At 41.5% G+C, this 25117-nt stretch overlaps 2 protein-coding genes across 5 annotated transcripts in view; one reads left to right on the top strand and one right to left on the bottom strand.

The window, feature by feature from the left end:
* PRKD3 (protein kinase D3) overlaps positions 1 to 21321 on the bottom strand; it is a 138697-nt gene extending 117376 nt beyond the window's left edge. For 3 of the 4 annotated variants that reach the window (XR_008317700.1, XR_008317701.1, XM_053302847.1), the window contains exons 1-2: positions 21161 to 21321; positions 5733 to 6714 (exon numbers count right to left, since the gene is read on the bottom strand). Coding sequence is in view for 2 of the 4 variants with exons in the window: in XM_053302847.1 (XP_053158822.1) it covers positions 5733 to 6020 (288 nt within the window). In the remaining 2 variants the exon portion in view is untranslated. Of the gene's footprint in view, positions 1 to 5732; positions 6715 to 15741; positions 15809 to 21160 lie in introns of those variants that run through there. The other variant, XM_053302864.1, reaches the window with a different exon arrangement.
* Positions 21322 to 21534: 213 nt separating this feature from the next.
* Positions 21535 to 25117, top strand: part of QPCT (glutaminyl-peptide cyclotransferase) — a 65084-nt gene continuing 61501 nt past the window's right edge. Inside the window, exons 1-2 of the mRNA XM_053302795.1 lie at positions 21535 to 22184; positions 23691 to 23855. Of these exons, the coding sequence (XP_053158770.1) occupies positions 22110 to 22184; positions 23691 to 23855 (240 nt within the window). The 5' untranslated portion in view covers positions 21535 to 22109. The remainder of the gene's footprint in view (positions 22185 to 23690; positions 23856 to 25117) is intronic.

The raw sequence follows: 25117 nt of genomic DNA, 5'->3' as shown, positions 1-25117 counted from the left end.
GGTGGGAATGGTGAATTGACAACAAAAACGCATTGCATATAAGACATCTGTTCACAGATAACACAAAAAGCACATACAGAAGAAAGCTGAAATGATATTGTAAATCCACCTTCCTACACTGGCAGCAACTTCTGTCTTTCACACATGCACACCCAACAGCTGGAAAGAGACACAAACGTGCTTTAAGTGGCACATGTGAAATTGGTCTAAGATTAAAAGAGGAATAAAATGAGGAAAAACCACTTGGCACAGCAGTACCTGTAGACTGTATTTAGGCAAAGAAGGGCTGCTGATCCTTGAAAGTAGTATAGAAAATTGTTAATGGAGATAGGAACAGGTGTCCTAGAAGCAGGTTAACTTTTGGAGGAAGTCAATTAAGGACAAGAGCAAAAAAGCTGCTGTAACAATGCAAGGGATGAAACTAAATCATGAGGGAGAGGTTGGCTAAAAACCATAAGAATGCAAAATCAGATGAGTGCTGGCAGTTCAAAGAAATGAGAGCACATAAGATTGGGTAAAGGAGGAGATAATGGAGAACAACATTTCAAGGGATGCCAGAAACAGAAAAAGAGAAGGGCGAGCCAATAAAGGAAACACTGTAGGAGACATTAGTAAAGATAACAGAAGAAATGGAAGGCAAATCTGGGAAAGATGAGTAATGTAAAAACACAAGAGAAAGTTCCAGGAGGTGGGAGCAAAGAAAGCTTTTGATTTAACTCCATTGTGAGCACTAAAATCAGGATTGGGGTAGGGTAGAGAATGGTCAGCTTTCCAATCAAGTTTCCCATCCTGAAAAAGATTACTCTCAAAGAAAGTAAAATTATCTCATCTAATCTGAAGAGAATACTACAGAATAAAATATAAAGGGTCAGGCTAAGGCTGGCAGGGCTAGCCTAATTCATTAGGGCCACATTTTCCTTCCACAGGACAGATACACATTAAAACAATTGCTCATTTTGAAAGGAACTGTACTTTGACTTATCCTAGTCATTCAATTCATTCAAATGAATTTGACAGCATTTATTTATTACATTTATTTCTGTGTGCTGTGCTGATATTTCCTTTTGGCTGTCAGCCCTGGTCAAAGAAAGAGAAACCCTGCAGGAAGCAACTAAATTTGGTTGTTCTGAGGGGTTACCTTGGGGGACATGGAGATCAGCTTTCCAGTGAGAGGTGGCAGCAAGGGTAATAGGAACAGAAGATGATGGAATTATGAAAACGTTTGGGTTTTACAGACAGCGGAACAGATCTCAGAGTAGGACTAAAATGCTGAAGTAAAGAGCATGCAAAGAAAGAAAGAAAGAAAGAAAAGCTACTGCTGTTACTGAGGCAAAAGTACAAAACAAGCATCAAATTGGCAACCAAACACCCATTTATCATCTGTATTGTCATCAGAATACTTCTACTTTGCAGCAGTTCTTGCTTTAGCTGGCACAATTTATAGTATTCTGTTGTACACCAAACACCTCGGCAATGTATTACAGCAGTACAGGTCATGAATGGTAATGGATAGATAATTCACTTCTGAAGGGACAGCAGGGCCTGCAAAAGCAGTTTTAAGCCAACAGAGTTCAAGAGAATTCAAGTACTATGGAGACGGATGCCTACTGCACTTACAACTCTTCAAGTGCCAAAATTCACCAAAGTGCTGTTTCAACAAGGTGCATGATTTGGAGAGAGAGAGTGTAGAGTCATGAACTTGAAAAGACAGCCTTAATTAACATATCCTATGCAGGTTTATACTGAATCTTATACAAATCCTATGCACTATATCCTACTACAAATATTTATATATCGCTCTTCAACCAAAGTTCACAAAGCGGTTCACAAATAAAAATACATAAATAAAATGGTCTCCTGTCACCAAAGGGCTCACAATCAAAAGAATCATAAGGGAGATACCAGCAACAGCCACTGGAAGGATGCTGTGCTGGGGATGGATAGGGCCAGTTGCTCTCCTGCTGCTAAATATAACAGAATCGCCACTTTAAAAAGGTGTCTCTTGCTCAGTTAGCAGAGGTAACTGAATATCAAAAGACCATATAAATGAGCAAAACATTTTGTAGCTGGTTTAGTGTTTTTGTTTTTGTTTCTTCTCAAGGGTGCTTTACAGGCTTGAGATTTAATGCAAACTTTTAATCCACAGTAGTATTTTTGGAATAGTGTAAACATAGTATGGAAAAAATCTGCAGTTGAAAGACGTAGCTTTTTGTTTCTGTGGACATTTTTAAATGAGAGTGGGAACAAATCATACAGCAGAGAGGAGGAATCTTAAGAGGAGGAGTCTTCATGCAGTCCTGCAATTTTTTTCCTGCACACTGACCTGCAGTAGGAAGGGCAGGGCTACAAGCAGGAAGTGGGAGGATCACCTCTTCCATTATAAGCACTTATATACAACCAGTTGTCTATTCTGCCCCCCCCCCCCAATAATGCCCATTGGAAATCTTTAGAGCCAGAATTTATAAACTGAAGAACTTACCATTTTGGAGAGGGATGGAAGCACTACTGTACCCCTAACTATCCCCCAGTACAGAAACCAGATGAAAACTCCTCTCCGGGCTACTTCTGACATTACATTTCCCTAATCACATTTTTAAAGCAGATAGTTGTTGTGACACCAGATATACTGTTTCTGAGTACAAGGTGTAATAATTCCAGAGAAGGAAGTAGAAGCTTTGCTCAATGGAAGACTCATATCTGTGTTTGGCATTACAACATTATAAGTATGCATCTTTGGCCATTTTCTTTATCTCCCTGTACTTTAAAATATGAGTATGGAGCTGTTACTGTCACCCAAAGCCTAAATACTTCTCTGAGGAAGAAATCAGTTGCCAGAAGAAAACGTTTGACAAAGAACTTTTTATTCACCCAGGCCTTTAATAGTTGTATTGTTTACTACTGTTTTCATCCAGCTAATACTTATTTGCTGTTTGTTAACTTGCATTTAAGTCTGCATTTTGTTGTTTTTAAATGTTATACTGATGGCTGCTTTGAGAGGCAATTGTCTGACCAAGCAGGATAAAAACATTACAATAAAGAAAAAACATGAGCCGGCTATGGAATGGCTAGGAGAGACTTTTAACACTGCAGAATTCTAAAAGGATTGCTACCCATTTCTGCTTGGCAGAAAAATGCTTTCGTGTAGGACAATATATTGTACATATACATGCCCAAAATCTAATCTTAGATCTTTATACTAAGACTTATAGATGAGTCTCAGAGACCTGGATGAGGATAAGATCCACACAGGGCATCTGCCTGTGCTCTTGGAGTAATACTGCCACCTGTGCACCAGCTGCAAGAGTACTTATGAAAGAAATCCACCATACAGAAGTGTCCCCCCTCCCCGTTTCCTGATCAGACGTTTGCTGCCTGCATAGGACATGTGCTCACACTGCAGCTGGTGCTGGCATAATCAGGGCTTTCGTTCAGATACAACTGTACTAAAGCCAATTGGAGAGAACAAGGCCAGCATCTGAAGTCCTAGTCATTTCACAGTACAACTGGCTCTATATACAATGTGCTTCTGAACTTCAGCTTAGTGCTGATTCAAGTGGAGATTGGCAAATACAGACAGGAAGACACAAACTAAGAGGCTGAACCAAGGGGGGAAAACAGTGAGACAAATGTGAAGGCAGCAAGAAAATAAGGAAACAGCCTGATCAAGTGTTAGAAGACATGCACGCACAAAAATATATGAAAAATGGATTCAAAAGGAAAAACAGAGACAATTAGCATGAAATACAAATGCTAGGATTTGTATTATGCTAGGACAAAATTAAGTATGTTGTACAAGTTTAAAAATGAACTATACAAATGGCTATGTAAGCTGCCAAATGAACAAAGGATAAACTATTATATTTCAGAAGTGTAACTGGCCAAGAAAAAAGAAACAAGTAAAATGTTAGGAAACAGATGGATTACTCAATGTGACAGATCCAACATCACTAGAAACCCGTTTAAAATCTTAAGTGGAAAATGAGACAACGGAATACCACATTTAACATGTCTATGCACAAAAGAAAAAAATCAGAAAGACACAGAATTACTAGAAAATTAAACCATCTTATCAATGCACAGTTTATTTCTCATATTACTCTCTTACTTATTTTTAAAAGCTGGATCAGATAATACATTTTTGATCATGAAAGAAAGTATCATGTTTGCTTTCTGAGATCACTCTTTGGAAATTCAACTCAAATCCTACTAGCACTCAAGTGCAATGTAATGCACTTTACAATGCAAGTGGCTCTCATTTAATGGGCTTCTGAAATTCAGCTGGATGTCAGGTCATCCCACCCCATAATTGACAATGTACAGGGCAATCTCACCCTAAATAGAAAGAATGTCTTAGCCTTCTAATGCCAAGATACAAGGACCAAAAGCACCAAGAATCTTATTACATATGTTCATTCCCCTGGAATCCCCAAGTCTGGTGAAGAGAGGTCTCATGACACTGAAATGTAAGACACAATATAAGCTGCAGTTCTCCAGATCTTGTCCAGAAAACTAGTGTAATACAGCTACTGGAATGCCAAGTTCAGGTGTGAAAAACCCACATTTAGATTCATACTTGGCTACAAAGATCCCTGTGTTACTTTTTGGTAAGAACTACAACCCTGTTCAGATGACATCTCCCTCCACCTCAGGATTTTACCAAAGAAGAGACGAGAAGTGGTTCATGTACTCCCCTGCTCCAACCACAATGGGGAAAATACAGGATCTTCTGATTCAGTCATCCACATCTACCCATACTGAGAGGAACAAAGGATGAGTCAAGGGGGTACATAAATATAGGCCCACACCAGATCCCTTCCCTGGGTACAGTTGAACTGTGGGGAACAGGAAGAAAACAGAAATAGGAATAGGGTCTCTCTCGCTCAATTAAGCCTGCCTCCCAGGCTTGTGATGTTAATATCTGAGCTTCTGAAAGGAAGGGCAGGCTTTGACAACTACCAATATTTATCAATAAATAATATTCTGCTGATACTAGCCAAATGGCATAAAAATTCAGTACAGCTTGGCTTTCCAGTTCTTGCCCACAACCACGAAAATCTCCTTTCCAAGTTGCTGATTTGCTAGTAATATTCAAATTACCTTCAACTACAGAAAAAGGTACAGACAAACCCCATTATTCACAGTGGTTCCGTTCTCCACAACAACTGCAGATAATACAACCGCAGATAAGGTTCCCAGAGGCTTCAGAATTGTGAAAACATGGTGAAAACGGGCAGAAATAATGCAAAATGTCCTACAGTGCTTCGTGGGTCTGCAGCTGTCCCACAATGCCCCCCAAATGTCCAAAATTACAATTTTCCGTGATTTGGGGGGGGATTAAACTAATGAGCCACCAAAATGGATCCTTTCCTCAAAATGGTGGCCGGAAATGACCTTGGGGGTCATTTTCAGCCACCCCAAAACTGCAGATATGTGGAAAATGACCCCTTCAAACATTTGCTTTCCTGCAAATGCCGGGTTCAGGCGTCAATTACCCAACTGCGGATACACAGAACCGCAGGTGTCAGGTCCACAAATGGCAAGATTAACCTGTAATCATATCAAAAAGAAAATCTGAAGTTCTCATTTGTTATCATAATGCAAACCATTCTGTAAAAGTCACAACAGAGCATTATATTCTGGGTTCAGAAAAATAGCATCTTCCATTCATTTCTAGCTCACACAGATGATGGCAATGACCATGAAAATCAGTAAAGTTCTGTGTTATACTGTACCTTTTGATAAACTACAGAGCACACTAGGTCTTTGACAACGGAAAGGGAGAGATCTTGAACATCAATGGTAACAGTCTCCCGAGTGAGACCAATCTGTAGCAGGAAGGAGATTCCATGCACAGAGCCCCTGGAGTTGGTGAGGCTCTGTGTGCTGAAGCTGCCATTAGACAGCCGGCCCGAGAGCCCAGATTGTGGACTTGAAGATAAAGGGGTAGGTGGAGCAGCAGCATGAGACACAGATGGGGAAAGCTTCTGTAAGGATGGAGGAGAAGATTCGTTTGATGACATCTGACTTGATTTAAATCCGTCAAGACCTGTTTAATAGTCACAAAAAATATTTGTGTTCTTCCCCCCACAAGTTTGCAAGCGTAATCTCACGTTTGTCTTGAAAAATTCAAGAAAATGTCCTTTTGCCTAAGTCATCTTCATTTTCCATTTCATTCTGTGCATGATGATCTTTAAGATTACTTTGGACAAGAGTTATTTAATAAAAAGTCCTCTTAGCACAGCATTCACATCAGCTGATCAAAAATGCTTTGCCTTTAGCACCACATCCAGATGTTGGGAGAGGCTTACATCATTATGAAATTGTTCGCTTCAGAAACTGAAATAGACATTGTTTTTTCACACAAACTCTTCATTTCACTACTTTGGAAACAACCTTAGGTTTGGTTCAGATTCAACAACATACACACAATTACAATTTACATTGAAACCCTTGTCAGGTGTTGTTTTTTTTTAAAAATGCAGACAGTGTCCTGTTTCACAAGTACAGTCTCAGAGGAATCTATTCCCTTTTCAGAAGTTCTTGTTCCAATTCACGGAGACAATAAAATAAGATAACCCTCAATGGTCTACGAGTTTTCATTTTTGGAAGATGTTCATCTCATGAAGGGTAGGAACAAAAATTCTACAAATACAGTGAACAAAAGCGTTGGGTTCACAACAGTAGTCTGCAGCATTTTGAAGTGTTACGTATTGCCTAGTGGAAGAAAAAGAATTATATTATTTCACATGTACTGGGAATGTAACATAACCATCATAATAATACTTGTTAAAAGCAGAAATGATACCAGACACATGGCTGGAAAATGACACGGACAAATGCTCATGTCTTAATCCTCTTTTACTATCATGCTATTAGAACAGGGGCTCCCAACCTTCTTTAAACAAGTGTATCACTTCTGACACAAACCTTCAGTTCAGGTACCCCTTAGAAATTGTGTGTGTGTGTGTGTGTGTGTGTGTGTGTGTGTGTGTGTGTGTGTACACACAAATTTAAATGTTACAGCTATGAGACAGGCTACTCCAGTCAGTGGCTTACATTCAGATTCAAAAGTACTCCCACTGAAATTAATAGGACAAGTTAACTTGTCCCATTAATTTCAATAAGGCTGCTTATGAGTAACTTAGTGTGGTTGTGAGCCAATGACTGGAGTAGCCTGTCTCATAACTGGAGAGAGAGAGAGAGAGAACGAACACACGTGCATGCATACACAAAAACACACACAAATTTAAGTGTTAGGGAGACAGGCTACTACAGCCACTGGCTCACGAGCACATCAGCTTACTTGTCCTATTAATTTGAGTGGGAGTACTCAAGAGCTAATCTTCTGAAGCCTGTCATGCTGAGGGGAAATGAGGATATGTTGAGCTTCAGCATGTAGACAGCCAATCAGGAGCAGAGGAGAAGGACCTTCACCCTTCTCCGTCCCCTTCAGCAGCACGCACATGGCTGAGGACTAGGGATGTGCCCGAAACACGGTTCTTAGCGCGGTTCAAGCACTTGAAGGGAAATTCAAAGGGAACTATTAAGAGAAAGGAGAGCAGGTGCTCTCCGCTGCCCCTTCCAGCTTTCTGCTGAGGTGGCATATATCCCCAAGAGTCCTGCGCACCTTCAGCACACAAATAGAGCCTGTGCATGCACAGATGCCATGTGAGTGCTGACAGCATGCAGGATTTTTTGGGATACGCGCCACCCTGGCAGAGAGCAGGTAAGCACCTGTTCTCCTTTCTCTTAAAAGTTCCCTTTTGGATTTCCCTGCAAGTGCTCGAACCGTGCTTTGAACCAGGCTTCGGGCACATCCCTACTGAGGACACACTGGCCTGCAGCTTCAGCACTGGGAAGCAGGTGGGGTTTGAGTACCTCCTGGAGCCTTTCAAGTATTCCTGTTGGGAACTCCTGAATTAGATTATGAAAAATACTTCACTGTATATTTGCTGAAAATCATATCAAGGACATGATGTTTGTGGTTCCTTAATGTAATTGTCCGCTTTAACACAGCATGGCTCGCAAAGCAGAAGCAGAAAAGTTACACTGAATATTGATCATAGCACTGTTCTAGAATGGGGCTATTCTACAATTTACTCTCTTGTTTGGATACATAGAGTACATAAATACTGCACTGAAATAAGACATTGAAATTATAAGGCTACCACACACACAAATAAGTCCTCAAGGGTATTGACATTTTTACATTTGGGCATCCATGCACAAAAATTTTCCAACCAGAAGACCAACTATCCAGCTTTCCATTAAAATACATCTCCTCCAAAGTACTGATACAAGCAGTTTTGTTCCACTTCTAAAAAATTAGATTTATTCTTCTAGAATACATTCAGTTAGGAAAAACTGAGTATTTAAAATATCAAGCAAAAAATGTATTCATCAACAGTCCATTGCATTAGTGCTTCTCAAAATTTTGCTAAGAATAAATATGCATGCAAGATCCCTAGTTTCCAGTCCAATACTTTTGCACTAAATAAGTAGTAGTTCCAGAAAAGGAATAAGTAGAGTTTCCTCAATGCAGGGGAGAACGGCATTCCCCAGAATGTAACTTGCTTATAAATGAACTAGAGTTATGGGTAAGCAGCAAGGTGGACAGGTTTGTAGGTAACACATTAAATATCCAAGGGGGTGAAAACCAAAATAGATGGCAAAGACTACCAAAAGGGTTCCCTCAAACTAGGGGAATAGGCAACAAAATGGCAAATGCAGTTCAGTGTAAACAGCACCAGACCCAAATAGCCCTTGTGCTAGCACAACACTGGTCTGAATTTAGGCCACTGTGTACAGTTCTAATCACCGCATCTCAAAAGGAATATTTCAGAGTTGGAAGATGCTGAAGAGAGCAACCAAAATTATCAAGGGGCTCAAGCACCTTCCTTGACTACAATCTTTGGGGCTTTTCAGATTTATTTTTTTAAGGCAAGTAAGGGGGAACATGATAGAGGTTTATTAAATTATGCATGGTGTGGAGAAAAGGGGGACAGAAAATAGGTTTTTCTCCCTCTCTCATGACACCAGAATCAGAAATCATCAAATAAAACTGACAGGAAAGAGATTTAGGATGGACAACAAGAAGTACTTCTTCCCACTGTGCATAATTAGTCTATGGAATCTGCTGCCACAAGATGTGGTAAGGGCCAACAGCTTGCATTGCTTTAACAAGGTCTACTAATGGCTACTAGTCCCGATTGCTTTATGCTGCCACCAGGTTCAGAGGCAGGAAGCCTCCAATAGGCCAAGAGGTGCTATTTCATGGCAATACCGTGGGGACTATAGAATCTCTGTGGGGGGGTGGGGGGGTAATCCTCCCTCCTTGAGTTAAGAGTTCTCCACAAGATTTCCTCAGGGTTGTTTTTGTTTTGTTTTTTTCGGTTGTTGTTTTTTGCTAGGCTAGGACACATTGAAATAACAGCCCTAAAATCTAAGTTTGTATCTAGTCAGTGTCACATTTCAGGGCTCTCTCACTCACTCACTCTCTTTTGTATACCTTGAAAATGACTGAAAGAGACCCACAATGTATTAAAATAATGTGTGGTATGATCCTGGGAAAGATGTAGAACAGAGCAGAATATGTATATCATGTGTGGAACAAATCTTATTATTCAGATTTTACTTAAGGAAAACAGAGATCCTAGGGCATCAAGGCTTGATATTTGAACTGCATAATCTACACCAAAGTTTTCTCCATGACCTGTTATGAGAAACTGGGCGACAACAAACATTACTGACGACTAACTGAAAGGGCAAGACATTTTGCCCCCCCTCCCCTTTTCTATGAGCAGCACACACAATACCTTAGGTGTGTGCTCCATTTTCACTGCATATAAAGTAGTAGGTGTGTCAATGCACATACCTTTCAGAATAGTTTAAGAACAACAACAACTGCATGTTCTTTCAATGGAAAATCATATTTCTCTTATTTGGCAACATTTTTATTTATTATTTCTTGTTTACACAGTCAGACAGGTGTTATTGACTGGCTTGTTTTATCCAGACATCGCCTTCCCAAGGACCTGGGATGGCTGAATTTTACTGTCAATGTTGTTGCTGTTATTATAGATATCGTCGCAGAATATAGGCTGTTCCCAGTAAAGTTGCTTTTTGTAATTCGCTGATGGTAATTTCTGTAGCCCCTATGGTGTTGAGGTGCTCTTCAAGTTGTTTTGGAATTGCACCTATGGCACCAGTTACCACTGAGATTATTTTGGTCTTTTTCTGCCACAGCCTTTCAATTTCAATTTGTAGATCTTTGTATTTGGTGATTTTTTCTATTTCTTTTTCTTCTATTCTGCTAACCCCTGGTATTGCTATGTCAATTATTTTAACTTGTTTCTTTCTTTCTTCTCAACTACAGTTATATCTGGTGTATTGTGTGGCAGATGTTTGTCTGTTTGTAGTCGGAAGTCCCATAATATTTTTGCATCTTCATTTTCTACCATTTTTTCCGTTTTATGGTCCCACCAGTTTTTGGCTACAGGTAGCTTGTATTTTTTGCAGATGTTCAGTGTATCATCCCTGCTACCTTGTCATGCCTTTGTTTGTAGTCAGTCTGTGCGATCTTTTTACAACAGCTGATTAGGTGGTCCACGGTTTCATCTGCTTCTTTACAAAGGCGGCACTTGCTGTTTGTTGCTGATTTTTCGACTTTTGCTCTTATAGCATTTATTCTTAGTGCCTGTTCTTGTGCAGCCAGTATTAAACCCTCTGTTTCTTTCTTCAAGTTGCCATTCTTAAGCCATTGCCAGGTCTTGGTGATGTCTGATTTTCCACTTATATTGTGCAAATATTGGCCATGCAGGGGCTTATTTTTCCATTTTTCTGCTTGGTTCTTGACTTGTTCTTTCTTGTAGGCCTGCTTGGTTTCATTGGTGTTGAATAGTTTCTCGTTATTGAACATTTGAAGTGCATCTTCTTCACTGTCCTTGATATATTCTTCAAGGCCTCTTTTCTCCTCCTCTACTGTTTGATGGACTTGCAGCATTCCTCTTCCACCTGAGCTGCGAGGGACATATAGCCTATCTACATCACTCCAGGGGTGCAGAGCATGATTGATGGTCATGATTTTCCTGGTCTTACGATCCAGCATCTCTAGCTCTGCCTGGGTCCAGTCTATTATTCCTGCAGTGTATCTGATAACAGGTATAGCCCAGGTGTTCATGGCTTGTATGGTGTTCCCGCCATTGAGTTTGAACTTTAGGATTTTTCTAACTCTCCTGATGTATTCACTTCCATTTTTTCTTTTAACTTCAGTGTATGCAATGTTATCAGCCTGGAGAATGCCCAAGTATCTGTAATGTTTTTTATTTTCCAGGTTCTTGATGTTGCTTCCATTGGGCAGTTCTATTCCTTCTGTTTTTGTTGTTTTTTCTCTGTTGATTATTAATGCAGCACACTTGTCTAGTCCAAACTCCATTGCTATATCGCTACTGAATATACGGACAGTGTTTAGCAGTGATTTGATTTCTGACTGGGACTTTCCATACAACTTCAGATCACCCATGTACAGCAGATGGTTGATTTTACTTGATGTTTTAGATGTTTGGTATCTGAGGCCTGTTTTGTTTAGTATTTGTGAAAGTGGAGTCATGGTGATTACAAACAACAGAGGGGATAGTGAGTCCCCTTGGTAAATACCTCTTCTAATGCTAACCTGTCCAAGTGTCTCGCCATTGATTCTTAACTGTGTACTCTACATGCTCATTGCTTTTTTTATAAATGTCTGGATGTTTTTGCTGACACCAGTTCGTTCTAAACATTTTAGTAACCATGTGTGAGGCAATGAGTCAAAGGCCTTCTTGTAGTCTATCCATGCAACACTTAGGTTTGTTTTTCTTCTCTTGCAATTTTCTAAGATCATTTTGTCAACCAGCAGATGGTCTTTTGTGCCTCTGGTGTTTCGGCAATTTCCTTTCTGTTCAACTGGAAGCTGCTTATTAGTTAATAAGTGTTGCATTTCTTCATCTGCTATTATTCCAGTTAATAATTTGAACATGGTTGGCAGACAGGTTATCGGTCTATAATTACTTGGAACTGCACCTTTTGCTGGGTCTTTCATGATGAGATGAGTTTTCCCAGTTGTTAGCCATTGTTCAATATCACCTCCTTGCAAAATAAGATTCAACTGTTTTGATAGTTGTTTATGAAAGCTTGTTAGGTGTTTAAGCCAAAAGCCATGCAGTTCATCGTCGCCTGGAACAGTCCAATTTTTAATTTTCTTTGCTCTTTCACTTATTAATTCTGGTGTTATTATTAGATCTTGCATTTGTTAGCTACATTTTTCAACCTCTTTCACCCAGCCTGCTTTTTTATTATAATCTATTGGATTGTCCCATAGTTTCCCCCAGAATTGCACTGTTTCTTTATTTGGTGTTTCTAGGTTTCTTGCAGTTTCTCCTTCTATGCTTTGGTAGAAACGTCTCTGATTCGACTGGAATTGGAGATTCTGCCTGTGTTGTGTAATTCTAGCGTTTTATCTGCTAATCTTCTTTGACACTGCTGTTATTTGCTACTTTATTATTTCCAGGACTTCTCTAATTTTCATTGAATCTAGGTGGTATTTTTGGATCAGATACTGTTTGGTGTTTTCATTCTTCAGCTTCTTGTCTTTCATATCTTTCAATTTACTAGCATCTGTCTAAACCTGGAGATTTTATTTTCTAATCTAATCTTCCATTTAGTTGATGTACTACTTTCTTTTTTTACAGGTCCACTGATCTTATATCCGAGCTCTTGTGTTGTTCTTGTTGCTGCACTGTACATTAGGTGGTTTGTTTCTTGCAAATTATTGGTTGTTATTTCTGCAAGTGCAGCACTGACATCTTTTAATGCCTAAGCAAGTTGTTTTTTGGCAACTGTTTTTAGAGCTGGAAGTCGAACCCTGGTGGTTGTTTGGTTCATGTGCTCAGTTATTTTTTGCTTTAGTTCTTGTTGCTTTTCTGCTAAATGGCATTTGGGTTTTTGAGGTGAAGGCAAAGGGGCGGTTGCCTGGTTTTGATTTTGAAACAGTTCAGCAACAGTGGCATCCTCTATTTCCAACACCTCCTCCACCTGTACCTTAGCAACTTCTTCAGTTGGTGGTAATTCCTCTTCCATTTCTTGAGCCTGTGTTGCTCTTTGCAATTCTTCCAGCTCAACTCCTGTGAATACTTTATTTCTTATTATGAATCTTCTCTGGTCTGCTAGCCTTTGTTCTGTTATTTCTGTATCTGGATGCTTCTCTTTCCAAATTTGGTACATTCTTTTTAAATAATCTCTTCTAGTTAATAGCAGATCATTATTTCCTTGTTGGCATTTTTCGTATATTTTTTCCGGTTAAGCGACATTTCTTCCAGTAACCTTGCAGTCTTCAGCCCTGGTTGCTCAACTGAAGATCCTGAGTCCTGTAGCCCACTTGCCACCAGATGTTCAGGTACTCCAGCACCTGGTGTGGTCCTTGTTGACCCGGGCAACGACCAATCTGTTATAGATTTATTAAAGTTACGTCTCACCATATTGTTGATGGGAGAGGCACTCTTCGTCTGGCTCCTCTGGTGAGACCTGTCCAGTATGGTTGGACCTCTGGCATAGCTCTCACCTTCCTCAGAGCACGCAAGCCCCATAACCACACCAAGGTAGTGCCTCACTGGGGTTTTTATTATTATTATTATTATTATTATTATTATTATTAATCATCAAATTTGTACACCGCCCCAAACTTTCATCTCTGGGTGGTTTACAATAGCATAAAACCAGTTTAAAAACATATAGCAAAAAAAACCTTAGAACAATTTAACGATTTAAAAATAAACCAGAGATTAAAACCCCCCAAAATTAGGAAGCTGAGAAAGTTTGGGCGAAGAGATGGGTTTTCAGGTGTTTTTTGAAAATTGCCAGAGATGGGGAGGATCGCATCTCAGCAGGGAGCGCATTCCCCAATCTTGGGCATTGAAAAAAATAGGAATACATAAGCTAATGAATACAAATTAACATGTCCAACTATCAGTGCTTTCACTGAGATGAAATTATCCAGTGAAATACGATGTTTGGAATGTACATAACTGTATACAGGTGGCCTTCATTATCTGCACTCACAGTTTCGTGTATCTGCAGTCAGGCAATGTATACCCAACCTCATTATCTGCAGTACAAGGTTTCACACATCCGCAGTTTTGACAGCACAGTTCTGCCATTACATGATTGTGCTCTTGCTGCACATACTCATGAGTTATGCAAAAGAGTTTGGAGGAGGACAGTGGAATGCTTTGGTCTGCACGTTTAGTGTTTTTTGTGCTTCTAAAAGCCATTTTGGGAAGCATTTGGCAGCATCTGGTATCTTTAAGGAGCCATTGCTCTGGAGCTTTTGGAGGCTTTTTGGAGCCATTTCTGTGCAGCCTTTTTTGGGGCATTCCTGTGGAGCTTCTTGGAGCCATTTTCTGGAGGTAGCATTGTGCTACCCTCATAAGATGCTAATTATCACTTTATAAATTTAATTTTGGTGACATTTTTAAATTGAAATTTTCAAATTCAAAAATTAAGTTTAATTTTAATAATTACAGCACTATATACTATTTAATTTAAATTGCAATTAAAATTAAAATTCAATTTAGATTAAACATTGATTTTGATTATCCATTGAAAATTGATTCTTTTCTCACTCCTTGATTCTCACACACTCCTCTGTGTGTGTTTACATGAATTGGATTTAATTTTGTGTCGCCTTTTTGCCAATCTACCAACCAATCAGGCCAAGGGGCTTGTGCTGCTCAGTGCTGGACTTTCAACAGTGGGGTGAGGAAATGTCATGATTACACATTACTGAAGAAGCTGGGGGGCATTGCTGGAGGTGGCCAAGGTACAGTGCTGTGCTCCATCCTTATTTCTGCTTTTCCCCTGTCTTTTCAGTGATTTTTCTGATATTTTCCTGGGCTCCTGAACCGAACCCCCCACCCCAATTCCCATTAACTAAAGTTTCATTATCCATGGTTTTGATATCCACGGTTGTAGGCCAGAACAGTACCCCCATGAACAAGGGTCACTTGTATTCACAATCTGGGGGGGGGGGGAGAGATTAAGGGAATCTGTTTTAAATGGTCAGTTTCACAATCACAACAACCTATTCAGATCATTCCCATCAGATCTATCTTCAGTCCCAACTGAAGGAGTCTCACAGTCTGACACATATCAATCAGTGCAGCATAACCCAGCCCAGAAGTATGACAGAAACACCTCCTTTCTTGATGCTTCACATGCTTGCATCTACAGCACACTGCCTTCAATAAACTACCTTGTCATGCAGATGATGGCAAGCACCTTGTCTTCTAAATGCCGACTATGGCCAATAAAGAAAGAGCAGTCATCATGAGAATGTTTTTATCATACTAGTGGATAGTTTGTCCTTTTACTGTGCTGGTGTAGAGTATCAATTGTTGGTGGCATGATTCACTCAAAAGATGAGGGCATTGCTATGCAGAACACCCTATATCAGGCATCATTAACGTTTGATGACACACAACCTTTTCAAGCACAAGAGGTTAAATCTTGTGTAAAATGTTTCCCAAGATCAGTGAAAGCATCAAGAAACTCTTCATTTTCATAAAGGCATCTGCTTTTTCTTTCCTTTACCATAAAAGGCAAATACTGAATCGCATGTAGATGTGTGGAATCCAGTAAGAAAGGTGCATACTTTGTGACCTAGAGGTACATTGACATTTTGCAAATCAGCTACATGGCTTTATTGCTCACCAATGGGGGGGAAATATGAACTGATATCCAGTATTGCCCTCCTCCACTTGCCCTCATGGCACCTCAGACAACTCAACCTGACACACCACTGCACTCAGGTGGCAGTAGGAAAAGAGAAAGGACATGAAAGGATAATTAATATTAATCAAAAAATAATATATATTAAATAATACTAAACTCATTCTAAAATTATGAAGTGCTGCAGCCACATAATATATGAACAATCACATTTCTTTCCATGTTTCTATCTATGAGGTCTTCCTGTATATGAAATTAAATTCCTCTTCACTGAAAGCACTGATATTTCTCATTAGTCACGCTAATTTTGCTTTCATCCTATATTCTAAAAGTTTGTGCTTTAGCTTACAGAAGAAAGACATTCTTGCATTTAAAAGTGTAATTGGTCATATAAAAGAATTCTGTTTTATATTCATTTCAGAGACTGCACAGTGAGCTTATGAGATGAGACCTATACCAATGAGATATAAGCTTTCAAATAAGCTGTGGAAATGCCAGAAATACATAGGGTAACAGCCAACACTTTCCCCCATACTAGAATGGAAAGCTCTTCTGCTCGTGCGAGGTAAGGTAAAGTGTGCCATCGAGTCAGTGTTGACTCCTGGCAACCACAGAGCCCTGTGGTTGCCTTTGGTAGAATACAGGAGGGGGTTACCATTGCCATCTCCCATACAGTATGATATGATGCCTTTCAGCATCTTCCTATATTGCTGCTACTCAATATATAGGTGTTTCCCATAGTCTGGCAAACATACCACCAGGGATTCGACCCAGCAACCTCTGGCTTGCTAGTCAAGTCATTTCCCCACTGTGCCATTAAGTCACATTCATGCATGGTGGGGAGAAGCAAATATATTGTCATGACAGCTCCTTGCACCTTATGGGATATCATTATGGAGGGCCCTCTGAACCCGACCTTCCACATCCTCCTCTCATCTACTGACAATATCACCATCCATCCTGTTGAACAGTTCTGAAGTCCTAGCTTTTTCTTTCTCTCCTCTCTCCTTTATTCCTCATATTCAATCTGTCATCCAATCATGCTACTCCTCCCTTTACATGAATGCAAGAATACCCTCCCTTAATTCCCTCCCTTAATTCCCTCCCTTATCTCTGTTTCTCCATCTTAAGATGTAGACTGTAAAGTCCCTGAGGCAAGGATCTGTCTTCTCATTCTTTGAACAGTGCCATGTTCATGGATGGCAGAGATAGATAGATAGATAGATAGATAGATAGATAGATGACATCCAGACTAATCTTGTGCGTGCTAAAATGTTTCATGTGTGCAATGGGGGAGGTATGACATTTTGCCTATCTTTACTCTCCTCTGCAGACACTGTGCCTCCCAAGCATATGTCCCTGAAGGTTGCAGGACCCTCAGGTATATGCTTTCAGGAAGCACAAAGGGCTGCAGATGGGATTGGCAAAAATCATCCCTCCCCTACTACATGTGCAAAATGCTTTTCAGCATATGCAACCTTAGCCTGGATGACAGTCAACAACCATCATCGCCATCTTAGAATTATGATTTCCAGGCATGTGAAGGGGGGAGTTTAAAAAAACCCTAAATAATTAGATCAGCCACTCAAGGCCAGTCTCGATCTCAGGCACTATTTACGTCCAGACTTCCTCAGTGCAATAGAATCATAGAATGCTAGCCTTAGAAAGGGCCTTGGGGGCCTTCATACCCCTGACAAATAATCAAGTAGTAGGTTAACTAACATTTTATTTATATTGTTAAATGTAACTTCCTTCCACCCAAAATGCATTCTTATATTTCAAAATACCAGGGTTTTTTTGTGTTTTAAAAAAGAAAGAAAGATGAAGCAGTTCCATGTAAGACCAAGCACATATTGCTTGACAAAATAGTGGGCATAGCAGTACACTCTCAGGAATAGCATCACTGTCTTGAACAGGAAAATAACGCTGAAAAGACAAGACTGCAATATATCAAATCCTAACTGCTTATCCAGTGGTTTGTCTATTCACAATGTTAAAAACAATATTCTGTTCAGTACAGTAAATGACAAAGTTACATAACTTTAATGTGAGCAGAGCCAAAAACAAGATCACAAATTCCCTTAAACTTTTCATGGATTATACATTTTTACTTTTCATGCTCTCTAGAATATTGCACATCTCTCAACAAAAACAACAACAGGGAGAGGTGCTAGAAAAAGAGATATGGCTTAGCAGCATTATTCTAAATTGACTGAAGAGTAAAAGACCTGTAAGAGGGAATGAGGCTGCACTAATCTAAGTGAAAGAGTGCAAGAACATGGGGCGGGGGGGGGCGGTTAACAGTAAATTCAAAGAAGGGTGGGATGCTTCTCATTATGTCTAAGTATGGTTGCAGTGCTGGTGTGTTATTGTTGCTAATTCTTCACATAGGCAAAGCTGTATCAAGTTCAGATCTGAATTAGCAAAGAAAGGAGAAATGGACTGAAATATTTAGAACATCTATTCAATGTGACAATTTCAATAAGACTAGTTACTCCAGTTTAAATAGCCCAATTACTTTTGCCACATGGTTTTGGGAAAGGAACTCCAAGCATACAGTCCGTGAAGTTAAGTTATTGTCCTATCAAGAGAAATCGCTAGAAATCTGATCAAGAATCTACACTGCAGAGCTTTGAAGTATGGTGTGAGCACCAATCAGAGGCACTCTTACCCCTGGACCTTGGGGCCGAAGTCAAGGACCTCCACAGCCCAAATCCTCTTTAGTCTGTCATGGGTGGTACTGTCACCAGGAAGAGCATAATGATGAATTATTTTTTTAAAGGTTTTGTAAATTGTGGACAATGCAAATCATTTAAAGATACTAGAGAAAGACATGCTGTTCTGGTAGCTCCATGTCTTAACACTTACATCAGTTTCGGAGGATGAATACAACTGAAGGAAGTCCGGGTGGGTGCACGGCTGGGGGAGTCAGTCATGTGACTTGCCTCTGGGGAGCCTCCCAAGGCAGTGGGCCCCCAGACAACTGTATCCCCTTGACCTATTATAGTTAGCCTCTGGGGAGCCTCCCAAGGCAGTGGGCCCCCAGACAACTGTATCCCCTTGACCTATTACAGTTAGGCCCCTGGGCACTAATATGGCATACTGTTTAGAGCAGCCGACTTGGGCCAGGGAGACCTTCATGCAAATCCTTTTGCAGCCACAAAGCTCACTGACTGACCTTAAGCCAGTCACTCTCTCTCAGCCTAACCTCTCTCATGGAGCACTGAGAGGATACAATGGGTGGTGAAGCTCCATGTACTGACCCTGGAGAAAAGGCAGGATTTTGTAAAAAAAATGCTTGTATCTTCCCAATATTTACTCTCTCTTACCTAATGAAAATTTAAGCGTGACTCTAAATTTCATACAGAACTATCTGAATTCCCCATATTTGTAATGTGAAAAGAAGAACCACACTGATCAAAGTATACATTGTTTAGAAATGGCATTACCCCTTCCACTTTCTAAATTGCAACATAATCCACTGACTCATTCTGGACCAAAAGGCACTCTTAACTTCTGGAACTCTCACTGTAAGCATTCCTAATAACTGGTTTTGAGGAAAGAGTCATTAGAAATGGTTGCAAAAAGAATTTTAACAAGTTAAGTATCTCCTTTGGTCCAGAAGGAGTTCATTCCGGATGCTATTACAACTGAGAAAGTGGAAGATAGCCATTTCTATATTGAACAGAACTGAAATCTAGCTGCTTAACTTCAGAAAATCACATGTCAAAAATGACCAAAATCTTATGTAATATTTGACTGAAACCATATCTATTTCCCTACCTTGCCTGTGAAGTAATACTGCCTGATTTGGTGAGGCAAACGTCACTTTCAAAAAGTGACTGATTTTTCATGAGCCGTTTTGTGTCCAGACAGCATCTTAGGGGACAACTTTTGAGTTTGCAGTAAAGCCTCCCCATAAACTCATGGTAAAACCTGCTGTGCGTAAAAGACCTTGGTAAAGAGGAGCCAGTTCTACCTATGTATATTCATTTGGAGTTCTCTGAAACTCAGTAAGTGTGGACAGAATTGCAGCATCTGTCCTGGGAAGCTTCACAGAAAACTGAGAGGCTGCTGCACTCTGTACTGCCAAGCACTCACTGCAGGCCTAACTCACCCTCCGCCCCCGCCCCCATGCAGCCTATCCATAAGGGAACTTGCTTATTTAAAAAGCATATGTTGGCCTCCAGTCAAAGATCAGAAAAGAAAGGAAGGCTTCCACAACAGCCTCAACACCTGCAGATACTGGCTGAGACCTAAAGCAGGGGGGAGGCACCCTGCGTACTGTTGCCTTCTTCGCTATTCAGACGGCACTACTGCCCTTATCCTACCCCCTCTGGTAACAGCCAGGCTACCGGCAGGGGAGCAGCAAAATCATCATGTGGTTGTGGGTGTCGGGCACAAAGTAAACCTTCCATCTGAACTGACTCACTTCATTCTCTGTGTATACCTCCCTCAGTCCCTAGTTATACATTAGCCACAACCTGAAACCTAACCAACACCACTGCCTTATCATGGGATCTAATACTATTATATATCTGTCAAATGTAAATTACAGGAGATAAATTGCAAGAGGTAAATTACATCCTTAACACGAGGAAGAGTCCACAAGCCATCAATGTTCTTGCTTTTAAGAAAACACATTTCCATTGAAATTAACAATATAGGTTGTTGTAAGAGTGGCAGCTAAAGCAGCATGCGGCTCACACAAAGCGTCCACCGCGGTACTTCACAGATTATCTGAGCTTTTATTTTTAACTTGTTCACTCGAGATCCAACAGGTTGCCAATGCCAAGCTACGAACTTGCTGCGGGGTCTTCCCAGGATCTAAACCTCACTAACACTCTTATCTGCAGCATTGAGGGACGATGGCTGGGAAAGGAAGGGTTACGGCTCAAGTTCCTTTCCTGCCTCCCGGTTGCCACTTGGTTAGGGTCGAGGAAGGGGAGGGCGACAATGGGCTATTTTCCCTGCCTGGGTGAGAAAAAATAATTTTGCTCCTGGCGGGGGAAAGGAGCCAGTTTCGCCCACCAGAAGTCGAAGCAGCCTCCACCTGAAAGCATCCCTCACAGCTGGGGGCAGGGATGATGTAGCCTCAGAGAGTCGCCCGCCCTCCACATCTGGGCGCACCCCGGGCCTTTGGCCACATCTGCAGGAGGGCCGGCTCCCCGCGGAGCACGGAGAGGAGATACCCTTGGGACCCACCTCAACCTGGCTGCTGCTCCTGCCTTGGGCTTCGATGGTCCCCCACCCCTCGCCCCAGTCCCCCGGGAAGGGCGGTGTTGCCGCCGCCTCCTGCGGGACTGAAGGAACTTTCCACGTTGTCCGCTCGGCATTCCTCCTCGCCCCCTTCCTCTCCCGTCCCCCTTTACCCCCCGCCGCATAACTCCCGGCCACTCACCTGCAGCTATGAGAAGCTCCGTCTCGTCCCGGGACTGGGTGGTTTCACACGCATCTCATTATCGCCGCTCCCACTTCGAGCACACATACACACACTGAGAACCTCAGCCGCCCGAGACGGGACAGGAGAAGCGCGAGGCATTCTGGGAAGCGAAGTTTTTCCTCCCCTTCCTTGCTCTTGGGCTGCGACGAAAAGAACTACAGTGACCACGGGCCGTTGCGGGAGCGAGGCGAAGGGGCTGAGATGGCGCAGGCGCCAGAACGCCGGACAGTTTCCGTTACTTCTAATGCCTGTGGCGGTTGATGTTCTGAACCGCTAGCGCGAGGGAGTAGGGGAGGGGGAGCAATGGGGTGGGGGTGGAAAAAGGCAATGGAGCGCGAGAGGGGAATGAGGTAATAAGTGGGCAGGGGATGCAATCGCCAAAGGGGGAAAAATTAAAAAACGAAAAAGTGGGCATTTGTGGGAGAGGGGTGTAATTTAGACTGAATAAAATTGCCTCTCAAAGTTTCTGTCAATCCGGGGTTCGGTATTTCCATTCGTTTCTTTCCCCCTTTAAGTTATCATGTCTTTCTCGTCTGGTAAAGTCTCCTTACGTTGCCACAATCCCGTTACTTTAACAAGTTGTTGCTGTTCGGGAAGCTCTGCAGCTTGTGAAGGAAGCCAGAAAGTGGAGCTCCACTAGTGAATGTCTCAAATTCCAAGCGTATTCGATCATCACCTTCCTTTCTAATGATCTACCAAATACGTTGTTCTGATTGTCTTCTACTTTGAGGACAATCTATTCAAGTGTTATTTAACACTCTAGCCTTACTTCCAAGTGAACATGCACAGAGCTGTGCTGCTGAATGAGGCTGCTACACTTCATAAATCAGTAAAGACTGTTGTTTGGTTATAGAAGGCTATTTGAAAGGCTTCCGAATTCAAGCTAAAGCTCCTTCTACACACCATTATGTGTTCTCCACTCCGAAGAATTAATGAGCAGGATGAAAGGAAGTGGGAAATGTTACTTACTAGGGGTTGCAAGGTTTGTGAATTCTCTGTGTTACTGTGATTTTATGCATTTTATTTATCCTACCCTGCTTTTCTATGGAAACCATACCCAAAGCAAATGCAGAACATATTGTAACAAACATAAAACATCAATACATATTGAAATTGCACTGAACTACAATAAATTAATTTTTTTAAATACCCACTGCAGAAGCACAGCAGCACAAGATACAATTATCGCCGACCATTAAAAGCCTGCCTGAACCAATGAGTTTACAATGCCCATCTAAATGTCAGAAGGGATAAAGTGTCTTGACCAGCAAACTTCTCATTGACATGGCACATATCATAGACGTGGAACATATCAGATAAACCTCTATCTAGCAGCTGCATTTTACACCAGCTGTGACTTCTGGAGGGTCTTCAGGGCAACCCCACATAAAATGTGTACAGAAGCCAATCAAGAAGAAAATTAAGCATAGATAATCCATGCCTTATTTTCTTCTTGATTAGAGTCTGTAGTGTAGATACTATGAGGGGTTGCCCCTGAAGACCCTCTACAAGCCACAGCTGGTGTAAAATGCAGCTGCTAGGGGTTTGTCTGTGACAAAATTCTGAACATTGGTCTTGGCACAGCTGCACTGGTTGCCAATTTGCATCCAGATGTAATTCAAGGTGCTGTTTGTAATCTTTAAAGCATGAAACAGCTTCAAATGAGGATATGGATATGATGGACCTCCTCCCCCACATCAATCTGTCCATCTTATACGACCATTTAGAGTAGGAATGTGCATGAACCAGTTCGGAGGCCATTCTAGAGGCCTCCGAACCAGTTCAAAAGCGGCGCCATCTTGAAATTCAAAGATGATGATGGGCTCTTTAAGGGCAGGGGATGGTGCACTTGCCCCTCCCCCCGTTTCCCCCCCACCGGCACTCCATATTTTCCAAAGTCCATGCGGTGGCAGCATACCTCCCTGCTGCCCCTTCCTCTGTTCTTGGCTGGAAGTATCAGCTGTGCGTGCGCACGTCACGTATGCGCACTCATATGTCTAACATGCATGCATGCACGCAGCTGATACTTCCAGCGACTTCCGGCCAAGAATGGGGGGAGGGGCAGCAGGGAGGTACGCTTCCTCCCCATGGACTTTGGAAAAAGCAGAGCGCCTGCAGCAGAAAAGTGGCGGGAGGGGTGAGTGCACCCTCCCCCGCCTTTAAGAGCCACCCCGCCAGCTCCGAACCGCACCTCCGTGGTTCCATGCACATCCCTAATTTAGAGAATTCCTATTCACTAACTTCACAATATGTTGAACACTCATACACTCTATGTACAGGATACACAGTTATGTACAATTATTCACACATGTTGCAGGCAGGTATAGCAGTATGCTTCTAGGGATGGGCAAACAAGTTCGACATCGAACCAATTTAGTTCGACTGTTCGGGGTCCACCCCATTCGGTCCAACCCTAGATTGAATCCCACCCGGCGTTCGCAAGTTGTTTTTTAAAATTTTAAATTATTATTTTTACACTTACCCCTAGGTCACGCAGAGGCCTCCAAAATGGCCACCACTCCGAGGGGGAAAGGCCAAAAACCGACTGAAGAGCAGCCAAAGGGCCAATTTCAGGAATAAGGGAGGCCAGTGGGGGGAGGAGGAGCCTCCGCAGACACCCCCACCGCCAACTCAGACAACTCCCCCAGAGGGGGTAAGTGTAAAAAAATTTAAAAAAAAAAAAAAACAAACTCGTGAACCCCCCCCCCCCCCTCCGAACCAGACCAGGGGGATTCGAGAGGGTGCTGGACTGAACTGGCCCGGTCCAGTTCAGGTCCAATTCCGACTCGAACTGGACTAGACCAGCCAGTTCCGTGCATACCCCTATATGCTTCCTGTCTATACCATTCATTTGACGGGCCTGTATGCTCAGGCTTCACTTTTTAAACGAGCCTATTGTGTTCACACAAATACACATACATGTTTATAGACACTTGTATGCTCATGCAACACAATGTCTGAAGAAGACTCGTTCCCTCTTCAGACGTTCCAAAAACACAGCATCTAGAGAGCACACCAGCAAGCCCTGCCTCAGCCTTCTAGTCACGGAAACACACTCCATCATTCTTATAGTGCTTGCCTCTTCAGACTAATACCATAAGTGTGAACAGTGTGGTGGTGTAAGACTTCTCAGTGCATCAGCACCAAGATGGGACTTTTGGGTTTGCATTCAGGATGCTGTGTGTGAGTTTAGCATCCCTTTTCTTGGAATGTGAAGAAGGCTTATTTTGCATGTACTGTTGCCTTTAGAGGCATTCCTTACAGTCACATGAGAGAGCAGCTTCTCTGCAGAGGCCACCACGCTGTGGAACTACCCCAGCTGTTATCTTCTTGGCCCCTTCATTTTTTGTGTTTCAGCAGAAACTGATATGAACACTCTTGTTTCTGCTGCTTTTTAAGATGCTGAGCATTTTTAGGTCAGAAATACTTTCTGTTGTTTTCTATGCTTGTCTGCAGCTTTTGTACTTTTGTGAATTTTATATTGGTAAAAATGAAAAGTCCACCCGCAGTCTATCTCCATGCTTTTGTTTGGTATTGCTGTATTTGTTTTTATACAGCAATCTGTCACACTAGATGAACAAACCACTAATGATACATTATTATTTCTTGTTTACACTGTCAGATAGGTGTTATTGACTGTTTTGTTTTATCCAGACATCGAGTCCTTCCCAAGGACCTGGGATGGCTGAATTTTATTATCAATATTGTTGTTGTTGTTATTATAGCTATCGTAGAATATCAGCTGTTCCTAATATTATTATTATTATTATTATTACTATTACTACTACTATTATTATTATTTCATTTTATTATTAATATACCACTTTTGTATGGAAACTTCCATATGCACATGAAAGGAAAGAACTATCATATGTCAATGAGAAAAGAACTGAGAGCCAAATTGGCCTGGGATCT

The sequence above is a fragment of the Hemicordylus capensis genome, chromosome 1 (assembly GCF_027244095.1).
Source record: "Hemicordylus capensis ecotype Gifberg chromosome 1, rHemCap1.1.pri, whole genome shotgun sequence".
In the NCBI taxonomy this organism is placed as follows: Eukaryota; Metazoa; Chordata; class Lepidosauria; order Squamata; family Cordylidae; genus Hemicordylus; species Hemicordylus capensis.
Note: the sequence above shows the minus strand (reverse complement) of the source record. Positions and strands in the feature narration are given on the sequence as shown.